The sequence below is a fragment of the Eptatretus burgeri genome, chromosome 10 (assembly GCF_056783735.1).
Source record: "Eptatretus burgeri isolate ZD-2024b chromosome 10, Ebu_testis_v1, whole genome shotgun sequence".
Classification (NCBI taxonomy): domain Eukaryota; kingdom Metazoa; phylum Chordata; class Myxini; order Myxiniformes; family Myxinidae; genus Eptatretus; species Eptatretus burgeri.
Genome location: NC_140970.1, coordinates 104,881,321 through 104,904,231, shown reverse-complemented (window position 1 = coordinate 104,904,231; position 22,911 = coordinate 104,881,321). Strand labels below are relative to the sequence as shown.

Below are 22,911 nucleotides of genomic sequence, written 5' to 3'. Positions count from 1 at the left end.
ATCCAAAACTTTTTGTTACTGATCACGCATGAACCGTCAAACAAATCATTTGCAAGATGAAGAAAGTGGGGGTTTATTTTTTTGTTGCAATCTCCCTGTTCCCTCCCCCTCCCAAATCTCACTGAGCTTGACTGAGCCATCCAAACCCAGCAGGATATTGTCACTCTTGATGTCGCGATGTATAACTTGATTGGCGTGGAGAAACTCGAGCGCTTGTAAGCACTGGAAGTGGTAGGACAGCAATACGAGTCGATTAACATGTTAAACCGAGCACATTGAATGAATATTATGATCTGGTATGATTGGCTATATTTTAGGCATTCAAGTATGTCAATTCATGAGCAGGGTTTTAGTGACATGGCTTCTTAAATACATCAGGTCAGGTCAGGTATTGGAGAATGCACCAGAGCAGTGCGTCTCTGCATCCACTTTCCGCCGGTACTCCAGAGGCCTCCATCTGGCCATCCCCCAGGTAGATGCCTGGCCCATCCCCATCTCCTTGAGATGCTGATCAACCTGCTGCAACCACGAGGCACGTGGTCAGCCCATTGGCCTCCTCCACTCATGAGACTCCCTCGCTGAGAGAATCTGGTGAGCAGGATCAGCGTCAGGAAAACGAGCCACATGTCCATACAGCCGCAGCTAACAAATCTCATTTGAGTCTCTCTCAGCAACCACTCGTTGGACACAAAGTCCGAGCAGCGATAGCCAAGGATTCTCCGAAGAGACCTGGTACCAAAGGAATTAAGTCTCCGTCTCAGATCCCTCGTCAGAGTCCAAGTCTCACATCAATAGAGCAAGACTGGAAGCACCAAGGACCTGAAGACTCGGACTTTCGTCCTCCTGCATAGGTAATGGCAGTGCCACACCCGATGATCCAGTGAATCCATGACTCCCCAGGCCCGACCCAGACGTCTATTGACCTCTGACTCATAGCCAGCAGAGACATGAATTTTACTGCCAAGGTAGGTGAATCTCTCCACGACCTCAGCATCCTCACCACAAACAGGCACAGACAGGACAGCAGCATCCAAGATGTCATTGAAAGCCTGGATCTTAGTTTTGACTCAGGAAACCCGTAATCCCAGCGGCTCCGACTCCTCATTCAGCACTTTGCGGGCCCCCAAAAGGATATTTAAAGTCTCCGCAAAGATGACTGCATCATCTGCGAAAACAACGTCAGAGATCTTGACATTCCCAAATGATGCACTACAGCTTGATCTCTCTGACATCCTCCCCAGAATCCAGTCCATACAAGTGCTGAGTGTGGGGGCCAGTACATACCCCTGGCGAACTCCAGTAATAACTGGAAATAAGTCCGAGATGGTACCACCACATCTCACAGCAATCTCAATCCCAGAGTAGAGTTCAGACATCAAATCGATCAGTTATGGTGGCACCCCAGGAAGACCAAGAATCATCCAGAGGACATCCCGATTCACTGAATCGAAAGCTTTACAGAGATCAACATACGCTGCATGCAGACCCTGCCGAAACTCTCGTCTGCATTCGGTGAGGATCCGAAGAGCAAGGATACGGTCAATCGTTGACCTCTTCGTTGTAAAGCCTGACTGCTCTGGACGCTGGTGCTCAAGCAGATGGTGGCGAACCCTTTCAAGAATTATCCGAGCAAAGACCTTGCCCAGCACCGAGAGCAGCGTCACCCCTCGGTAGTTGTTGCAGTCTTGGCGATCACCCTTCCCTTTCCAGAGAGGGACAACAAGACCCCTCTTCCAGTCAGTTGGGATGATGCCTGTGTTCCAGACAGCGAACAGAACTGCATGCAATGACACGGGTACAGCATGTCCACCAGCCTTGAGAAGTTCAGCAGGGATGCCACAGATCCCTGGAGCTTTACCCCATTTCAACCAGTTCACCGCTGCCTGTGTTTCCACAAAGGAAGGTGGACCACAGTTGATTGGAGGGTTAGCAACAGTAATTGTAACACCCCTGACGTCCAACTCGACAGCTGGTGGATCAGCCTGGTACAACCCCTCAATGTAACCGGCCCAACGGGCCTTCACTTCAGACTCCTCTGTCAAGAGCCCACCACCCTCTGCTCTTACTGTAGTACACCGAGGGATGGGATTGGAGGAACGCAATGCGCAAATTCCTCTAAGTAGGACAAAAATCACGAGCACAGTTGGTGCTCTACCCCCACACAGATTCCTCGCACATTGGCCTCCTAGTCCACCCTTTTTCATGCAGTTTCATGCCTCAACTCCCTGAACAGATCAGCTCTGTCATTCAGCCTGACCCTGTGACTCTGGTCAATGGTATCCAGTGTCCCTTGAGACAAATTTCTTCTTCGCCCGATGGTGAGTTCCAAGACATCTACCGGCAATATCAAGGGCGGTGGTCTTGAAGGCACTCCACAACTCTTCAGGATCTCCCAAAGCACCCAGAACTCCCAAATCTCCACTCAGCTTGTTCGCAAACTCCCCAGCTACCCTCTCATCCTTGAGCTTGCCAACATCCAGCCTCGGCTGGGATGTTACCATTTTCCTGGATTTGAGCTGAAACTTAAGAGTTGCTACAACAAGCCGGTGGTGAGTATTGAAGAACTGAGCTCTCCGGTAGACCCTGCAGTTCTGGATCATCCTCCAGTGACCATCAACAAGCACATGGTCAATCTCCTTTGCCACACCACCAGCATTGGAATACCAAGTCCAGCGATGAGCCTGTGGGTGCTGAAACCATGAACCAGCCACCCTAAGTCCATGACTTCTTGCAAAGTCAAGGAACTTAGTGGGATTCAGGATCACAGTTCCAGACCCATGGGGACCAACACGTCTCATAACCATCCCTATCGGTTCCAGTCGATGCATTGAAATCCCCCAAGACAAGAAGTGCATCTCGCCTGGGGCACTGCTCAACCACAGACTCGGGCGTGGTGTGGAATGCGTCCTTCACGATGAGGTCACTCACCTCAGTCGAAGCATAAACAGAGACCAGGGAAATGACACCCAAGGAGTGACGAATACTTTGTCTCTAATATGCTCATTGACCGGTGTTACCTCAATTATCAATGGAGTCAAGCTTATTGGACACAGCTACAGTAACTCATTGGGCATGGTAACCAACAGAGCGACCAGACCAATGGTCGGTGTAACCACACACCATGATATTGCCGCAATCCGGTCTCAGAACCTCAGAGAGTGTTGCAATACCGGTGTCCAATCACTTGAACTCAGATGATAACAGAGACAGGTGATCATCCTCTCTTCGGGATAGGACATTCCAGGCACACATCCGTAGGGACCGCCTCAGGTTAACCCAAGGAGACCGCCATCTGGTGGACGACACCTCAGCGCCACTCCAACACACTCTCCCGCAATCTGACCCGGGAATGTTACCCCGTGTTTTCCCTCCCATCATCAAAGATTGGGGGTCCCGAAGGCTTTGCCCCAATCCCGTCATCTGGTGAGCTGCCCTGCGAAGGGAAGCTGCACAGGAGGTACTCCCACGGAGTGGGTTTTCAGATTTTTTTTAAATTTTTCTTCTCGAATGTTTTGCGGAATGAAGGGTTTTAAGGTGGCCGGAGTGCAAATCCAGCCACCAACCTCCTAATAAAAAGTAACCCAACTGCTGGAGGACGTCCGCAGACACAGTTGGGCACTAGATATGGATGGCCGTTGGCTCACAAGGAGCTCTTCCGCCCTTTGACAGGTTTTGTTTTTAATCCTGCTGGGTGTCCATAACCAAACACCCTCCTCACCAGAAAACCTAGTGGGGGAGACGGTTTAGTCGCCGACAACCCGACCATGGAACAGGTTAGTACAGGTTTACATGATACCTGCAGCAAGTCACAGATCTGATCTGGCCTGAGCAGACAATACATCAATTGGTATAAATATGAGGAAAAACAGGGAAGCAATTGGGTAAGAGACAACTTCAATGCTAATATATTGAACAATGATTGATAATTATGTAACATGATTTTCAATTTTGTTTGACTGCCAGATAGGCAGTCACTAAAAAAAAACCCCCAAAAAAACTCATGCCTCTGCGCATGTTCGATTGGGACGAATTCAGAGCCAGAGTACTGGTAAACTACAGGTTTGTTTTCCGATTCATGTTCAAATAAAACATTCAATTGAACTGAGTTGTTCCTCAATCATAAACGGACGTTTGTGGATGGACAGACAGACCGACCTGTTGACCGACTGCTTAACCCTGCTTTTCACTTCGCATGCATGGGGTAATAATAACCTTAAAACACATGTATAACATCAAGTCAGTCATATGGTCATGATGACAACAGCTCATGGCAAAGCCACGGATTATGAAACTCAGATATAAACCCTATCTACTCCTATCCAATCTGGATGCGTACAAATGACATGGATTCTTTAACAACATTATCAATGGACTGATTGGACGGATTCACTTGTGGTTATATTCACTTTTGATGAAACATCCAACTGGTACGATAGCGACTGGAGTTAGGATTGGAGGAAGATGTATCAACAACCTCATGCAGAAAGTAAAGAAGACTTGAAACTGCTGCAGAGAGTGAAAGAGGAAAGTGAAAAAGACGGTGTTTATTCAAACCTAAAAAAAAAAAAGACTGACATCTTGTCAACTGAGAAGATCGAAGTGTTCAGGTTGGGAGACGATCACATGGAAATAGTGGAAAGTTTCATCTTCCTGGGTTCTAAGATTGAAGTGAGTGGAGAGTGTAGAGAAGATATTAAGAGACGGTTTGTGTTGGGGAGAACAGCAATGTCAGGATTGATGGAGATCTGGAAAGACAAAGATGTGACAAAACAAACCAAGAGGAGGCCGAGAAATACTCTGGTATTTCCAGTTGCAATGTATGGATGCGAGTCATGGACAATGAAAAAAATAAAGAAAGGAAGAAGACTGACAATTTTTAAATGCGGTTTTGGAGATGAATGTTTAAAATTCCAAGGACTGAAAGAAGAACAAACATATCGGTGATTGAAGAAATTAGACCACCACGTGATCTTTCCCTGAAACCAGACAGACCAGGGATCTTTCCCTGCTCCACATTCGAAGCACTGATACGAAAACATAAACTGTCATACTTTGGACCCATCATGTGTGCAGAAAACAAGTCTGGCGAAATCAACCATGCTCCATAGTTTTGAGGGAAGAAGAGGAAGAGGCAGACCTTGTGTGCGCTGGAAGGATGGGGTAAAGGCTGCAATCAAGCTACCTCTGCCAGAGCTTCGGAAGCAATGCAAGATAGGGATGGTTGGAGAAATCTTATGAACGTCACCAGAAATCTGACATGACTTGACGTAACCGGATAACCGCTTACAACTTTTTTTTTTTTTAACCGCCGAGTAGCGACTCAACCTACATACCGCCAAAGTGCGTTCAATTTTCCCCAAATTTCTCTCAGGTGCGTATTAAGCAATGCTAGCGACCGTCAGAAATAGGGCTATGCAGCGAATGCACCGAATAAAGGTCACAATTGGGCCATAATGGTGTCGGGGGCAATATTGCACGTCACACTTGAAGCCATGGCCGGGAGAAATCGCATAGGAGTCCCCAAGATACAAGTTATAAACAATCCATATTCAGTTAACATATAATCTGATGGTGACATGCAATGGAATACACCATTCTTGTGCGAAGACTTGTTTAAGCACCTTTAGTAGCTAAAGATCATTGTGGCTTCGCTCACAGACTACCTTGAGGCCTAACAAGTCGAGACGGCTCAGATCCGTTAGTCTGTGGGGGACGCAATAACATAGAATGTCTCAAGGACATTGGGTCTCCTCCAAATGTCCTTCAGTTTTGTGTCAAACAACACCAGCAGCTGTTTAAAATGGTAATCATATGTTGGATGGAATTGACTGAAATGTTTGTTGTAATAATTTTTACTTCCTGAAGGTGTGCCCCACGATAAGCTTTTTATACACCTTAACATGGAGTATATCCAAGGTAAAAAAAAAAACCCTTGGGGAGGGGGGCATTCACTAGAACCTCCGTCATGTGACCCCCTAAATTCCCCAAGTTTGGTTGAGACTTTATAATTAACGACCAAATATATCATGGACAGACAGACAGACAAACAGACAGACAGACAGACAGAAACACCAAATTGTGTATTTTAGTATGATGGATCTTGTTAAAAACACAAAAGCAAAACAATAGCCGCTTAAGCTTGCTACTCAATAATGTACTTCATTGTGGTGCGAGCCATTTTGCTCATTCTGAGCACATGTTGCTATTTCACTTCAATCAACTTGTTGTCAATTACTTGGGGTTTGTCAGGCAGAGTACAGCATTTATCATAGAGACTATTACTGAATGTCCCTCTCACTGTGGAGGTGCCACACTCGTACAAACCTGTGCATGCACATACAAACCTCCCGGCACACGGCAGCAATCTGACCCTCATCCATGCAGGTCTCTGTCACGACGTCAGTGAGCGACCCACCCGGAAGATACTCCATCACAACCCAAAGCTCTTCACCCACCAAGTAACTGGACATTCATGAATGCATGGAAATATATTTTACAACATGCATCAAAGCTGTTGGTCCTTTAATGTCTGTAACAGTGTTCAGAGGTCCAGCCAACATACTTGTTACCTGTCCAGGTAGTTGACAATGTTGGGGTTTTTGTTTTCCCGCATCACGAGTATTTCGTTAATTATGAGTTCTTTCTTCGGCTGCTGCTGTAGATTCATTTGCTTTATAGCAACCTGTGTGCACAGCATTCAACACACAATGCATCGTCACTTTCACAGGCCGTCACCAGTACCGTTAAACAGTGGGGTGGGAAGCTGCAAAATACTGAAGCGGATGCTTCACAAAAGGCTAAATTAACGATGAGATGTCGAACGGTTTTCACAACCTCATGACACCGTGTGCGGTCTAATAAATACCACGCTGGTTATTAAAGCAGGTAAGCAATGAAATAAACACTCCCAGGAAATACTCACTATTCTGAGAGTGTTTTGTCCAAGTGTGGCAGGTCGCAAAACCATGTTTTGCACACGCGTCTTGGAAATACGAATAATTTATTAGGCACGTGACCACACAGCGAAGAATCCCCGGATGAAAGAAAGACGTGACTTTTGCAATGTTAAATAAATAAATACTTAACAGAGTTGTGAATGAACCAAAAACTAAGGTGCGACGTTCATCCAACTTTCATGCACGCAAACCAGACCAGGTTTTCAGGGAAAGAAGCCCAAAAAGGGTGGCGACAAGAAAAGCCGCTAGCATGCATCTCGAGAACGTCTTTCTCCACCGTCAGCAACGCGCAGATGCAGCAAACCCTGCCATAGGTGCAGTTCAGTCACAGTGCCTTATACGAGTTGTAGCAGGCAATCGTGGCTGCCGCAGGTGTCTCCAACGGGAGGGTGGGAGAAGGGGGCACCACCGATGCAATGGAGGCTCAGCGTGGCCAAGCTACTCCCCCCACCCCCCACCACCCATTTGGACTGTAACATCAGACAACTTCATTCTCAACGTAAATATGAATACAGGAAATGGTGCGAAAGCCTCAAAACTGTCTCTGATCCCTCCACATGCATTCCCCATTAATGCAACACAGCCCTCTCTAATGGACCTTGCATTCTTGACAAGGCTCCTGAAGGGTCAGGTCCTCACCGGGGGAGGTCACCACCGTAGCCCTTTCTTGTTTTCTCATGACTGCCAGGGGTCTTTCCCTACTCCATGGCGATCTAACCCTGAATGTTCATCTTTCCTAATATAATCAAACTTTCCACTGGGGAGGTTGTTCAATACCAGTAGCACTTGTTGCACCAATTCTTCTCTGGTCCTCAATGTCAATCTGTCCCTGGGCCCTTGCCTAAAACTAAGGGCCTATTAAATGGCAGCAGACTATCTGTGTAAGCTTATGCAGGCTCCTCTGGGCTTTACCCAGTTGTGCTCCCAGGTTAGCAGCATAATGTTCCACAGATGCTCCGGTTGATCATCTGGTGGCAGAAATCAAACCCAGTCCTCACAGGTGACCCACGTCTATCAACTCACCCAACACATTAGGTCACCACATGCTGGGCTATCCCTGAACCTCAGTGAGAGGCTGCTGGACCACTTACCCCAGCGATCACCTCCGCAGGCCTTCACTGGCACTCGGTAGTGCTGCCACCAAGGCACGGCCCAGCCATATCTGCCTCAAGTGGACCTTTCAGAAACACTTCTGCCAGGTACCTCGAAGGGACCACATCCACCGAAGTCCAGTGATCCCATGAGCCCAAAACCATAACTCAGGTTGCACCAAAGATGAGGGGCCCCAAAGCATCACCAAAAGCTTCCCTTGAGGTGGGACCAATCCAAACACAAGGCCAGGTCACACGTCAAATCTCCTTCAGGTCAGCCCCCTGACTGCATGACATTCCACTTTACCGGGGGGAGAGGGGGGCAATTTCCTTTGAGACCGGCCTCACTGGCATTCTGAGTCCAAATTTAGCCCAGGAACCAAGCCCCTCAAAGGCTCTTCCATAAACAATTTTAAAGCCTTGGGTGCAAATGGCCTATTGCACTTGGACCTCCTTGCCCCTCCCCACAACCGCTTCTGGCCTTGAACCTTCTGCTCTTTCTCAACGGCACTCTTCCTTTTCCAATTGCCACAAGCGGCCAACTGCTCCCGAATCTCTGCACTTGCACATAAACAAAAACTAACATTAAAACAAACAGCTAATTGGGGTCCCCGCTAACTCCTTTCTAATAACTGGTTCTATATTGGAGCTACACAATTCTCTGCTACCCCCATCCCTGTGAGCATAAACCCACCCCTTCCCATCTTGAGTGCCAGGCCGATGAGTGTGAGCATCGTCTCGACCAAGGCGAGGGCAGACAACTACCCCCGTTGTACCAACCTAACCCCTGCAGCATCAGCATGCCAACCTCAGCCAATGCTGGAACACACACTTCGGACACCAGTTCGTACAACTTCACACCCGTCGGCAGGTGCAGCCATTCATTTCTCGGTGGGTGCAGCCTTGTATGGTGCAAGCATGTCCTCGCATGGCACAGGCACGCAACCCCCACGGCACAGTCATATCCTTGCAAAAGCCCGATGAGTGCGAGCATCAACTCGACCAAGGTGAGGGTAGATAAGTACTCCTGTTGTCAACACAACCCCCGCAGCATCAGCAAACATACCTTAGCCAGTGCAGGAATGCACACCTCTGACACCAGCTCACACAACCCTGGCAGTGTAGCCATTCACTCCTTGGTGGGTGCAGCCTCGCTGGGTGCAGGCACGTCCTCGCAGGGCGCAGGCACGCACGAACACCACAGAAGTCAGCTCGCACACTGCGAGCAATGGCTATACCCATACCTTCTCCTTCCCTCCACAAGACTAATGGTTCCTGCACCAACACCGCCTCTTACACCATGAGGGTCAAATCACGTGGCCAAATTACCGAGGCAATGCTGAACACTGCACCACCTCGTATCTGGAGACGCGATCTAATACCACGCTGGTTATTATTAATCATGGATAATCAGAATTCCAAAACGGTTTTGTCCAAGGGTAGCAGGATGCAGAACCAGGTGGATGCATGTCCTTGGAAATATAAATAATTTATGATGCACACGAAACACAAACAGAGAATCCAGGATTAAAATTTTAAAAAGGCAAAACTTTTACGATGATAAATACAGTACATACAATTAACAGAACTGTTAATGAACTAAAAGCCAATTGTCATCACATTCATACAACTCTCATTCCCACAAGCCCGACCAGGCTTTCAGGAAAAGAAGCCCCACAGGGCGGCAGCATGAAAAGCCGCTGGCGTGCAGCTTGAACGTCTTTCTCCAATGTTGGCGAGGCTCGGGTGCAGCGAGCAGGGTAAGGGTGCAGCCAGCAGCCGAGGAACTGATTCGCGATGACTCCTCCTCTCCTCACTCCTGTCGAACAAAGGAACCCCTCCTTTCAATCATGCCTGTGATGGGCATAGGGCCTGCGTCCTCTGGGCCAATGTGGGCATGGCTTTACAGGCGAGCTCCACCAATCACGCTGTGAGTGCCAGGAGCCACTGGCGAACCATCGCTGGCCCCAATGTAGCGGCCTGATCATAACAAACTTTGTGTAGCCACCATTTCAAGTGGCACACCTGGCCTGGACCTGATCCAGCTTCAGACAAGAGAGAACACCAGACAGGACATACCTACACTCCCTCACCATATTAGAACAAGCCCATACCCACATGTGCATTGTACATCAGACAACTTCACTCGAAACATGAATCTTAATAAAATTAATTTGTTTATAAATCCTTACCATGAATGGAAAGGTGCCAAAGCCTCAATTTTGGCTCTGACTCCCCCCCCCCCTCCCCCCATGAACAAAACGATATCATTAGTTGCAAATCTCAGGACAAACAGCAATAACTGACCTTGACCAGGCTTAACCTCTGATGTCAGTTTTATATACATTAGTCAACATTTACTTAATAAAACCTATTTTAGGGACGAAAAAATTGTTTTGTGTACTGTTTTTACAAAAAAATGTAAAATTGCTTGTGTCTGAGTTGTAATGCACATGAATGTGGAATGGAGCAAGCAGCCATAGGTTTTATACTAGCAAAGATACCTGGCGTTGCCGGGCAATGGCGAGACTCTCCTCCCACCCCTTCCCCTCCCTCCTCCTAGAGTACCTATATATAGAGAGTAGCGACAACTCAGCTATAGGCGCCATTTTGTTTCACTCTGGATAACGCGCGGTGCATGCGCTACCGCCGTAGCAGCATGCATGAATGAAGCAATAAATCAGGAGGGTGGGATACATCACTGGACATATATATTTATTCTCATGTTTTACTCGGCCAAAGATCTTGATTATAGAATCAATGGGGTTGAAAGTGATAAAATGTTAAAATGCATGTACTCATTACACGGGAAACTCAGAGTAAGTTTGCCAGAGAACGAGACATTTGGGAGAAACTCGGCCTGTGTAGGCTTATGAGATGAAGTCGAGCCAAATAAAAATCTCGAGTCCATAGGCCTAAGTTGGGGCCTCAATTTGATCCATACCTGCCCCTACCCATCCCTCCCCACCTCACCCATCTTTACTTTTTTCATCTCACCACATTATCATCTCACCCATAACAAACAAAAACAACAAACACCGATACCTACATGTAATTTATCATCATAGTTACCACCCAACACGCTCTCAAACACACCAAAAAGTGACTATGCCAAAATGATTGTATCAGATTTCAAAAATATCTTAACAATTGAAATGACCCTTTTTATGGGCAAAGAATAGTTAATTGCACAGGCCTGCTATGCAATTATTGGATGAATCTATGAAGCACGTTCATGTCAAAATGCTTATGTTAAGTATTCAACTGGTACAATCTTGTGAAGAAACAGTCCATGAAAAAATCGCAGTAGGTTTGACTTGCTATTTTATTTCTGTCAACAGTGTTCCATCAATTTGCAAGATGATGAACGATAAAGAAATGCTACAAATTATAAGTACAGGTAACTCTGCTTAACTTGAATCTCTTGGGACCACAGAAATCTGTTCGACGTAGAACAAATCTGCCTCACAGAAGGTAAATAACACGTCTTGCATAATACGGTTTCAAAATTTGTTTAAACTTGTGCGATTATTCGACTTAATAAGGCTGACTTACATGCATGCAGAGTTACCTGTATTGTTCATACACTGCAGGCATTTTCAAATTCAAGTGTATAAATACGTAATATCATGATTAGTTATATATTAGTGTTTACAGCAAAATTAATTTTGGTGAAATATTAACAACTTGACAGCAAGTTTTCAAGACAATACTACATGATTGATGATTCTGAACAAAAATGGAAATACACCAAATGAAAGTATGAAGGTCAGAGATTGTAGGCTAGATTTTTTTTTTATGAAACCCCATCTAATGTGTTGCCATGGTAACCAAATAAACAGACAATTCATTACAAATTGTGTATTTTCATAAGAATGTGCAATTAAGTGATAAATATGTAAATTAATTGGGTTGCTAAATAATGATTGCCCATATTGTTAGCTTTCTAGATGCCAACATCCCAGACTACCATTGATCCTTACTGGGGTTATGATAATAAATAAGATCAACGGCATGCATAAAGAGGGTCCCCAAATTTAAAGCATTTCATTTTTGGGGCAGGCGTGGGGGCAGTGGTTCTATAGGTAATTTTTTGTTCCAATTTAATCATACAGGCTATAAATCAAATAAATCAATAATAATATCAATTGCTGCTATGATTGATATAATTCTTATTACAATAATCTTTACCATGGTAACACATTCAACGCATATACAGTAAGACTTATATACCATACATGTCAATGTCCATATGTGTACATTATTTTGCCCTTTTTTTTAGTCTAAAACTTGACTGGTTTTTGGTCAACATAAGAAATAGACAAATACCAAAATTGTTCATCAAATTACTTATCAAAACAACTAATTTTCTCTTCTTTCCATAGAAAACAACTTCTAAAAGCTTAGATGTCCTTGAAAGTTTATATGGGTCACATGATGACATGCTTCCAATACCGGGAGCCGTGCCTAAAGGCACTGTCGACGGCTAAAAGCTTAAATGCAGAAATTGAAAACGAAACCTATACATCCTGTACCCCTTCTCAGATTTGTTGCTGCACCCAAAGGCGCAACAACCCGTCATTTTGACTAATAAAGTTTCACTCAGTTTCAAACTCGGTCTCTCCGAGCTCACTCGGTGAAGATCTGGATTCGATGCGTAGCTTGGCGCTAGAGTGTGAAACAAAATGGCGCCCATGTGTCACGTGACCATCAAATTCTGGTCCCCCTATGTCGCTACTCTCTATATATAGGTACTCTACCTCCTCCCACCCCACCCTTTCCCCTGCTTCATTCCACCCAACTCCCATCCCTTCCTTGCGACAAGCCGTGGCTCGTGTGTTCATAAGTTATGAATTGTGAGAAAATGACTTTAAAACCCGGAGTAAGGTGCATCATGGTAAAAAAAGTGTGATCCTATGAAGTTTTGGTGCAATTAACCTTGGGAGCTCAGAGGAGTCGAGCGCTCGCCAAGTGGCTTAAGCACTCAAGGAAACACTCCAACAAAACGGTTGGTAAGGAACGGCTGGCTTGGCAGGCAATTAGTGATGCATACAGCGAAGATCAGGCATTCGATGAAGAGCACTTTATCGTAATTGTTTTGTTTCGATCAATGAAGTTACACTTTGGGCACATTCCTTAATCTTTTCTTCCCTCAATATAATTCTCTGAACAGTAAAAGAAAATTACGTTTAATGCTTTGGCAATTTGTTAATATGGAGAAGGAGGGATCACAACCTTTTTTTTTTTTCGTGTACATTGTCAAGGCTCGTATGAGAACTAACACACAACGCACAGCAAGGGGGCCATGAGACAAGAGGGGTGGGATAGAGGACAAAAACGGTGGGGAACAGAGACATTAGATCTGTGGAAGGGAGAGGGATGGGGTGGGGAACATGGAGAATACAAGATGGACACAACAGGGACTTTCAGGAAGGAAAGCAGGGAATTCGAAGGAGGTGGGTTTGGGGTGGATTAACGGGGGTAGAAAAGATCGAGGATTTGGATGGGGGACGATAGGTGGTGGTGAATGGCTGTTTTGAAGGCCTGGAGGGAAGAATGGGATTGAAGAGAGTGTGGGAGTTTATTCCAAAGGTGGGGAAAAAAGAGGAATAAAAAGTAAACAAGTAAATATGCTTAGTTATAATAACGGGTAATTTCTTTAAATTTTCAGATTTCACTCCAGATTTCGACAGTTATTTAGTCCACCAGCTCCGATCCTGAAATCTGAAGACATTTCGATGATACTTTAATTTGTCCGTGAGAGGTCATCCTGGAAAATTGCCAAGGCATTTTTGAAACGGTCAAACAAATGGCGGATAAACACCCCTGAGAGGGAGAGCGGGCTGACCAAAAATGAACCTGTTTTTGTTTTTTCATGATGAGATGAGTTAATTCTTTTCAAAAGGGGAGTTTAAATGTACACAAACACCCAGTTTTCATTCATGCACTCCCTTGGAGTTCCCTTAGTATGCATGCAAAGTTTCAGACTGCTCAGTTTTATGGTTTTGGAGTTATGGAGGACACACACACACACACACACACACACACACACACACACACACACACACACACACACACACACACACACACACTTCAACCCCAACACCAACATCCCTCTCATCCCACAGCCAATCAACCTTCTAGTTTGTTCCTTACAAGCCCCTTCTATTTCATGCCCTCCTATTTGCTCACAAACTTCTCTACCTCCTCCTCCCACACCATCTACCCTTCCTTTCTCTCTCATCCTCCATACAATCCACATTTTTCCCACCTGCCCCTACCCTCCCTTTCCTCTCTTATCCTCCATACAATCCACACTCCTCCACATGCCCCTACCCTCCCCTTCCTCTCTTATCCTCTATACAATCCACATTCTTCCCACCTGCCCCTACCCTCCACTTCCTCTCTTATCCTCCATACAATCCACATTCTTCCCACCTGCCCCTACCCTCCCTTACCTCTCTTATCCTCCATACAATCCACAGTCCTCCACATGCCCCTACCCTCCTTCCTCTCTTATCCTCCACATGCCCCTACCCTCCTTCCTCTCTTATCCTCCACATGCCCCTACCCTCCTTCCTCTCTTATCCTCCATACAATCCACACTCCTCTTCCATCATCCTCCCTTGTCTTGCTGTTCTATGCTGACCCACCCCTCCCTGTGCATATGTAATAAATGCATGGTTCCTAGCCAAAACTGTGATAATGTATGACTATCAGATACATTTACTGAAAAGTGGAAAACAAGCTTGTGCAATTGTTTATTTTCCCATCACAGTTTTGTATGACAGTAGATATCAAAAAGTCACATCATTTTCTCATCTTTTAGCATTGAACACAATATATTTTTGTTCTCAAATTACCACTCCAATGATATAATCACAGCTATCGTTAAAACACTAGCTGATGTAATAAAGTCGAATATATATTTAGCACTCTGCTTGGATCCTGAAGCTCAGGTGAGAATGCCAAAGTGGTTTGGCCTACTTGCTGTTTCCATCTGAGCAGACAAGTCATGATGCTGGGATCCCTGATTAAAATGTGTTCGTACATTGCATTGATCGATTTGTCCACTGTCTACTCGTATCCTTGTTATCTATGCAAAAAGCACACTCACGTCTCCGAATGTCCTGGTCCTGTATACGATATATGCCATTTACAAGCTTTTCTGCGAGCTTAACATGATGTAAAATAAAAAAAAACCATTTGATGGATCTTTTGTAACGATAAATTAATAAAAGGCATCTGGCATTTGTTTATGGTTACATGTTGGCTATAGTTACAATAATTATATGCAACCATGCTTTTTCTTTTCTTTTTTGACAGATATACTCATGAATGCCATGAACATACTGTTACGGATTCGCGCCCGCCGGCGTGCTGACGGCCACGTAACTCGAATCGCTGCACGTCGCCCACCGGACGGACAATCCAGTCGTGACCCTCTCGGACTAACGCCGGGAACCAGTCACGGGTGGACCTTTCGGTCTCACCGCGATCGAGCCAATCAGCCCCCGCGTGGGATAGGGTTGCTCGCCAAATTCGACCTACCTAAGTACCCACACGGAGGGTAGACCGGGCGATCGCACCTCGCCGCAGGTCGACTTCGGACACGGGCCACTTAAGCGACCCGTTCCGTACTATCGGGATAACCGAGCGGTGTTATTCGTCGACCTCGACGGTTCGATTAATTATCGGGCGTATTCAGCCCACTACCAACCCTTTACGTGAAGCAAGATGAGGATTCAATGAAAGAAATGACGAAGCGAAGCGGGAAACAGTTCAACACAAAGCACATTTATTCGCGATGAACGGAAAGCACACATATTCAATTCCACCAAAAGCACATAGAAAAGAGGAAGACAAAAAGAAACACAATGCAATTTTACACAAAAAGCAAATGCGACAATGCAGATCTAATACCGATTACGCGAGCACACGGCGACACTTATACAATTTTACTTCACAGACGGAGCCGACAACACATACCCAAAACCAAGGAAAAGAACACCCTCAAAGATGAGGCGGGCTGAGGCCGAGACCGGGTCGGGCCTACCCGTCTGGTGATGAGACGCGGAGCGGCGATGGTGCCTCAACTCCGCGGGCCTCGCGGACAGTGTCTGGTAGGGGGTGGGAAGGGGGCCCCCTTGGTCGCACTATCTCAGCGCGGGGGGGAAACAGAGGGAGGGGTTGCTGATGCTCGGGGGAAAGGAGGATTTCTACTCTGCCTCGAGTCCCGCGACGAGCGTCTCCACCTCGACCAGGTCGCGCCGTCGGCCTCCCTGGTGTGCAGCTCCCGGCACGACGTGAGCACCCCCTCGTCTGCCCTCGCCGCCTCTCCACAGCTCCGTCCCCTTCGCTCCGACTCCAACGCACACGACGACGACCAACTCCTTCTTGCTTCTTCTTCTCAACTCCACCGACTGCGAAGTCTTAACTCAACTCTACTGACGAACGCGGTCGCTTATATAAGCCCCGTGGCTTCGCCTTTGACCCCCTGCCTTCGACCTTTCACCTCGCTCCCCATTGGCCCGAGAAAAAGTGGGCGTGAATGCATTTTGATCCATAAATTTGCATATAGCGATCGCCCTCCAACGCCCTGGAGGCGGGGCCAAATCGCCCCTCGCTCACCGATTGGACGGAACAAAAGTGGGCGTGTGTCGTTTTTGATCCGTTTTTGGAGCTGAAAATCCGTGGTTTTGTACACGCTGTTCGGCGCGCGCCCTGCACGAGTCCAACACCGGTACCCACAAGCGGCGCAAGAACGGTGGCGATGCGACGGTTGCGAGGTGTGACGTGAAGCGGCGCCGCGGTGGGTGGTTGATGTTGTGGTTGGTGGTGGTAACAATGGCGGTTGGTCCAAAATAAAGATAGTAAAAGAAAAACGGCTATCCTGAAGAGTCGCAGCACGCATGAATAACATTTATTCCCTCTAGACAACGGGTTTGGGCCTAACTACACATATACTTACCGAGATACCTCACCTAAGGGACCTGAATGGTGGTTTGCGAATTTGGTAACCACAACACTACCCCCTCCCCTTTTTACAGACTCGTCCCGAGTCGTCAAATTTTCGTGTGCCATCATGTGTAGTTTTCCCCTAGTACATTCATGGTATTCGTGTCCCCAAAATAAATAACCTGAGGGCTGCGTAACTACCTAAACAAACTCACTCACACGGACGACTTAAATAAAATTGCCGGCGCTAAGACAGACATGCCGGGGGCGCACTCATATTTACAGTACATCTTAACCTTAACTTACAAATTTTACACTAAACCATGGCCCAGGATCAATGAACTCTGCAAAAGAAAAGCAGTTAGCAGGGAGCCAGGCTGCTCGCATGCAGTCTCTGGCTCAAAACAATGCAGGTGACAGGGAACGTGGCTGGCTGCTCACACGCAGTCCAAGGCCTTCCCTTTTGAACTGAACGCAGTGAACCACAACGGTGCATGGGCTGCACAAATGCAGTCTCCGTGCCAGCTCAAGTGGCACACGCAATGAACACAACGAATGGATGGATGAATGGATGGACGCAAACACGGTGCACGGGCCGCCACTGCAGGCCCGTGTTGTAGCTGCCAACAGGGCAGTTCTCGCAGCTTGCAAACTGTTGCCTTGCGGATCCTGGCGCACATGGAAATGAACAGGGGGGGGGGGACAGAGCAAAAATTGAACGGGGCTGGTGAACAGGGGCAGTGGGCATGGCATGGCAAAGGTAGCAGGCAAACACAGCCCGCAGAAGAAGGCCGCTGCAGGCAAACACAGCCGGCAGATGAACTGGCCGGCACAGGCCTTGAAGTACCACAGCTGCAGATGATCCGGCCGGCACAGGCCTTGCAGCAACACAACAGCTGCCGATGAAGTGGGCCGGCACAGGCCTTGCAGTAACACAGCCAGCAGATGAAGCTGGCCAGCCTTTGCCGTTCAGTGGAGGTTGGTGGAAGGAGTGCGGTGGTGCTGGCCACTTGGAAGGTGGGCTCGGACCTACCTACCTGTCTCCCTCCCAACCTATTGCCTTTGCCTGTCACTGTACATACCCACTCCCTTAATTTGTCAAACCCCAATTTAGCCCCAACTTATTTTTTTGTTGTTTTTATTTTTACTTCCCCACTATAAATCGTCCCCTAACCCCCTTTATCGTCCTTGTTCGGCTAACCTATCCTGTCACCTAGCCTACTCCCAACCCCTACGTTCCCTTCCCGGAGGGGAACAAGGGAGAGCTAACGTCCTGTGTCGAGGCCCAACGAAGCCTCAGAATGGCCTCCCCAGAGTTCGGCGATCTATAACCAAAGTGGGTCCAGCGGCCCACAACGACAGCGAGGGGATGGATGGTGCGGAGGGGTACATCTCCTAATCTACCCTAACCATTTAACTGTTAAACTACCCCGGGGCTTTCAACAAGCGCCTCTCGCTTAAACTATTGGTTCTAACAACCCAGATTCCCGTCGCCTGTGTTGGTGTCCTCACAATTTCGGGCCTCGCCCCCCAATTTCTCTCCGTGCCCTCACACGGTCTCCTGGCTGGGACACGTGGCTCCCTTTGGCAGGCACGACCCTCTGCCGAATCTCCCGCTATGGCACCCCTGGGCACTACACTGCCTCCGAGCCTACCAGCTCCCTAACACCGGGGAGTGCCCCCCATGGCACCTCCCCTGAAACGCACACGTGGCAGGCTGGCTTCCCAGGCCCCTTTCCGAGGGTCACCCTTGCCCACAACACTGCCCACGCGGCTAATGGCGCCCCGGGCCCCCGCACCAAGCAGGCGCACCCGTGCCCACTACGCTATCCCGGCCCCCCATGGGCCCTTGGCCTACCACGGCCGACTAGCCTGGTGCCCGGGGTACCCACTCAGCGATACTCACCTTTCGCAGCCACGCTCCCAAGCCCGTCAACAGGGCTCCTGCACCCCTCCAAATGGGTTTCGAGCCTACACTCCCACCAACAACAAAACGACCTCCATTTTTCAATTTGACTAACCCAGCTAACTCACTTTACTCTGACCCCGGGGTCCCTTGGGCAGGAGTCACTCCTCCCCCCAATCACTCATCGCACCATGCATTCCCCATTCGCTCCATACACACAGACCCGCTGGCCTCACTCACTCAACATGTACACGTACTCACCTCACAACCCACAACTCTTCAACACACACACCGCTGAACTCTGCCATCCTTCTAACTACCTCCCCTAACTAACTCGTGCTCCCACGTCGTCCCTTAAACTACAGCACGTTCCTTTTAACACTACGTAGCTAAACTACGTCCCCGCTACACATTCACAAGTCTGTCCATGTCCTCAAATAATCCCATTTTATTTCCCAATCTAAAGCTCACTAAATCCCTCTGCCTAATCCATTCCACGGACTCCATGAGGACTTACCCCTGCCCCATGGAGTCGGTCTAACTAAGCTAACCCTTCCCCCTAACTAGTTTCCATCCTGTGCCCCGGTAAGGGGGTCTTCCACCCCTTGCCCAGGAATCCTGTGCACCCGAAAGTGAGGCTTGTTTTTTTTTTGTTTTTTTTTTCATGCGCAGCACCTGCGCGGCAACTCAGAGCTCGCGCACTTTGCACCTGCCCGTGACGTCATGCAGCTGCAGGTGTTCCTCGTCCCTCCTTGGACGGTACCATCCGGCAGAGATACCCCTCCTGCCGGATTCCAACCCCACGTGCAGCCATGGCGTCACCGTGCGCATAAAAAAAACACAAGCCCCACGTCTCGAGGGGTTCCCCACGCGAACACATGTGCTTTGCCCGTTGGAGCTTAACACATACGATCGCGTGGAGAACCCGTCCGGTCCAAATCCATTTACCTGCCTAAACTTTGTCCGTCCGCGGGATCGGCAAATCCACCGCGTGCGTTTCCGGACCGGGACTTCACTCTCGCAAGCGAGCACGTGGCGGTCTCGTGCGTTGCACAGCACGAACCGCGTGCTCACTGCTGGGTGAACCCGGCACGGTCCCCGAAACAACTACAGCCGCTACTCGGCTTTCTTTCCTCTCATGTCTCCGTCGTCGCCTCCATTCCACCCACGCACACCTCCGTGTTACGACGCTCACACTCCACTCCATTACATTCACACCGGGAGACGCGGCTGCGTGCTCCCGCATGCCGACCGACATCTCCCTCACATACCGCTCTCTCACACACACGGTCTCCCTTGCACAAACCATACCACTCACACGTGGTGCTCCATTCACTCGCGCGGGGGAACTCACCCGCGGTGCCTCACTCACACACACGGCGACACTCACACACGGTGCCTCACCCACACTCCGTGCCTCACTCACACACGCGGGGGCACTCACCCGCGGTGCCTCATCCATACTCCGTGCCTCACTCACACATGCGGGGGCACTCAACCGCGGTGCTTCACTCATACTGGCCGTTTCATCCACACTGGCCGTTCCATCCACACACACGGCCTCACTCACACACGGTGCCTCACCCACACACGGCGTGCTGGGAAGCACGTACTCTGGCACCATCGCCACCACACCACTCACACACGGGGTCGCTTCCACACACGGGGACAACCACACTGGGGATTCGTGTCCCCACAAGGGTCTCCGGGGCCTCTATACCCCCCAAGCTTTCCGTGCACCCGTCCACAGCACTCGTCCCCTCAACCTCGCAAAGCACGACCGAACTCACCTGGTCGTGACTCGCCTCAAGGGGGCATACTCCCTCCCCTCGTTCCTGGAGGAGGCCATCCAGGTGCTCGCACTGAGTCCCTACACGCTCCGCGAGCTCAACCTCACTATCCTCCACTACCTCCGTGTGTGTGTGCGCGTCACTTACCCCGTCTTCATCGTGCAGTCTCTCTATTTTTCCTGTCTCCCGTGTCTCTATCCATTTATAAGTTTCTGTTGTCCCCTCCTGTCTATTAGTCTCCGCTTCTTTCTGGCGTCTTTCCCTTATCTTTATGTAGGTCAACCTTGCTTTCTCTTTAAGTCGCTCCCGTCCTTCCCTGTTTTTCACTCCTTGCTCTTTCACGATCTCCGCGTACCTCATCCTTGCTCTCCGTATTAATTGTTCTTTTCTCTCCCTCGCAATTACTTTCACCTCGTCTCTTGTCTCCCGAATTACTTTTTCCTTACCCGCCTCCACCGCGGGCCTGTCAGCCGTTGCACCCCCTTCCAGCTCGTTTGCTTCCACACGTGGAGTCGCCATTCCCAGCTCCCTGGTCACGGCCTTCATGCCCGCCTGCAGGCATCGGCCCATGTTCTGCGTCTCACCCAGTAGCTCTTTCATTTCCTCCTTCACGTTTGCTTCCATTCCGTTTATTTGCTGTGTATTCGCATCCATATGTTTGTTCATTCCTTTTATAAATTCATTTGTGTATGTATCCATCTTTTCGTTCATTTGTTGTGTATACGCATCCATCTTTTCGTTCATTTGTTGTGTATTTGCATCCATCTTTTCGTTCATGTTCGCATTTATCTTCGCTGTCATTTCCGCCAGCATGGCGCATAGCTGGGCCATGTCGGGTGCGCTTGAGTGAGCAGTTTCGGCAGGGGTTGGGGAAGGGTTTTGGTGGACAGGGGGAGGGGAGGTGTCATACACCACGGCCGCTGCCGCACCCATTTCGGGCTCTGGGTTCAGTTGGGCGAGTCCGTGTTCCTGCACAATCAACATTTCCTGCTCGGGGATTCCATCCTGGACCATGGATTCTACACTACTACACATATACATTTCTAATACCCCCGGCTCCCGCTCGCCTTGAGACGCCATCTTGCTTCTCGTGAAGGGTTAATTTAGCTCGCTCGTAATTTGGAGGGAATCGGGGGTCGCTTCTCTCACCCCTGGACCGATTCCCGTGAATTTAGCTGGAGACAGGAGAGCCCGTTTTCCTGTTCTCCGATACCAGTGCCGCGAGGAGGGCGATGGATTTGTATCGCACGACCTGACACCAGTGTTACGGATTCGCGCCCGCCGGCGTGCTGACGGCCACGTAACTCGAATCGCTGCACGTCGCCCACCGGACGGACAATCCAGTCGTGACCCTCTCGGACTAACGCCGGGAACCAGTCACGGGTGGACCTTTCGGTCTCACCGCGATCGAGCCAATCAGCCCCCACGTGGGATAGGGTTGCTCGCCAAATTCGACCTACCTAAGTACCCACACGGAGGGTAGACCGGGCGATCGCACCTCGCCGCAGGTCGACTTCGGACACGGGCCACTTAAGCGACCCGTTCCGTACTATCGGGATAACCGAGCGGTGTTATTCGTCGACCTCGACGGTTCGATTAATTATCGGGCGTATTCAGCCCACTACCAACCCTTTACGTGAAGCAAGATGAGGATTCAATGAAAGAAATGACGAAGCGAAGCGGGAAACAGTTCAACACAAAGCACATTTATTCGCGATGAACGGAAAGCACACATATTCAATTCCACCAAAAGCACATAGAAAAGAGGAAGACAAAAAGAAACACAATGCAATTTTACACAAAAAGCAAATGCGACAATGCAGATCTAATACCGATTACGCGAGCACACGGCAACACTTATACAATTTTACTTCACAGACGGCGCCGACAACACATACCCAAAACCAAGGAAAAGAACACCCTCAAAGATGAGGCGGGCCTGAGGCCGAGACCGGGTCGGGCCTACCCGTCTGGTGATGAGACGCGGAGCGGCGATGGTACCTCAACTCCGCGGGCCTCGCGGACAGTGTCTGGTAGGGGGTGGGAAGGGGGCCCCCTTGGTCACACTATCTCAGCGCGGGGGGAAACAGGGGGGGGGGGGTTGCTGATGCTCGGGGGAAAGGAGGATTTCTACTCTGCCTCGAGTCCCGCGACGAGCGTCTCCACCTCGACCAGGTCGCGCCGTCGGCCTCCCTGGTGTGCAGCTCCCG

General features: G+C 48.8%; 1 protein-coding gene across 4 annotated transcripts in view; it reads right to left on the bottom strand.

Moving 5' to 3' along the window:
* Positions 1–22,911, bottom strand: part of LOC147019360 (serine/threonine-protein kinase PAK 3-like) — a 72,769-nt gene that overhangs the window by 11,184 nt on the left and 38,674 nt on the right. For 3 of the 4 annotated variants that reach the window (XM_085899807.1, XM_085899808.1, XM_085899806.1), the window contains 3 exons: positions 6,570–6,682; positions 6,345–6,462; positions 123–222 (listed from right to left, as the gene is read on the bottom strand). In XM_085899807.1, the coding sequence (XP_085755933.1) occupies positions 123–222; positions 6,345–6,462; positions 6,570–6,682 (331 nt within the window). Of the gene's footprint in view, positions 1–122; positions 223–6,324; positions 6,463–6,569; positions 6,683–22,911 lie in introns of all 4 variants that reach the window. The other variant, XR_015062758.1, reaches the window with a different exon arrangement.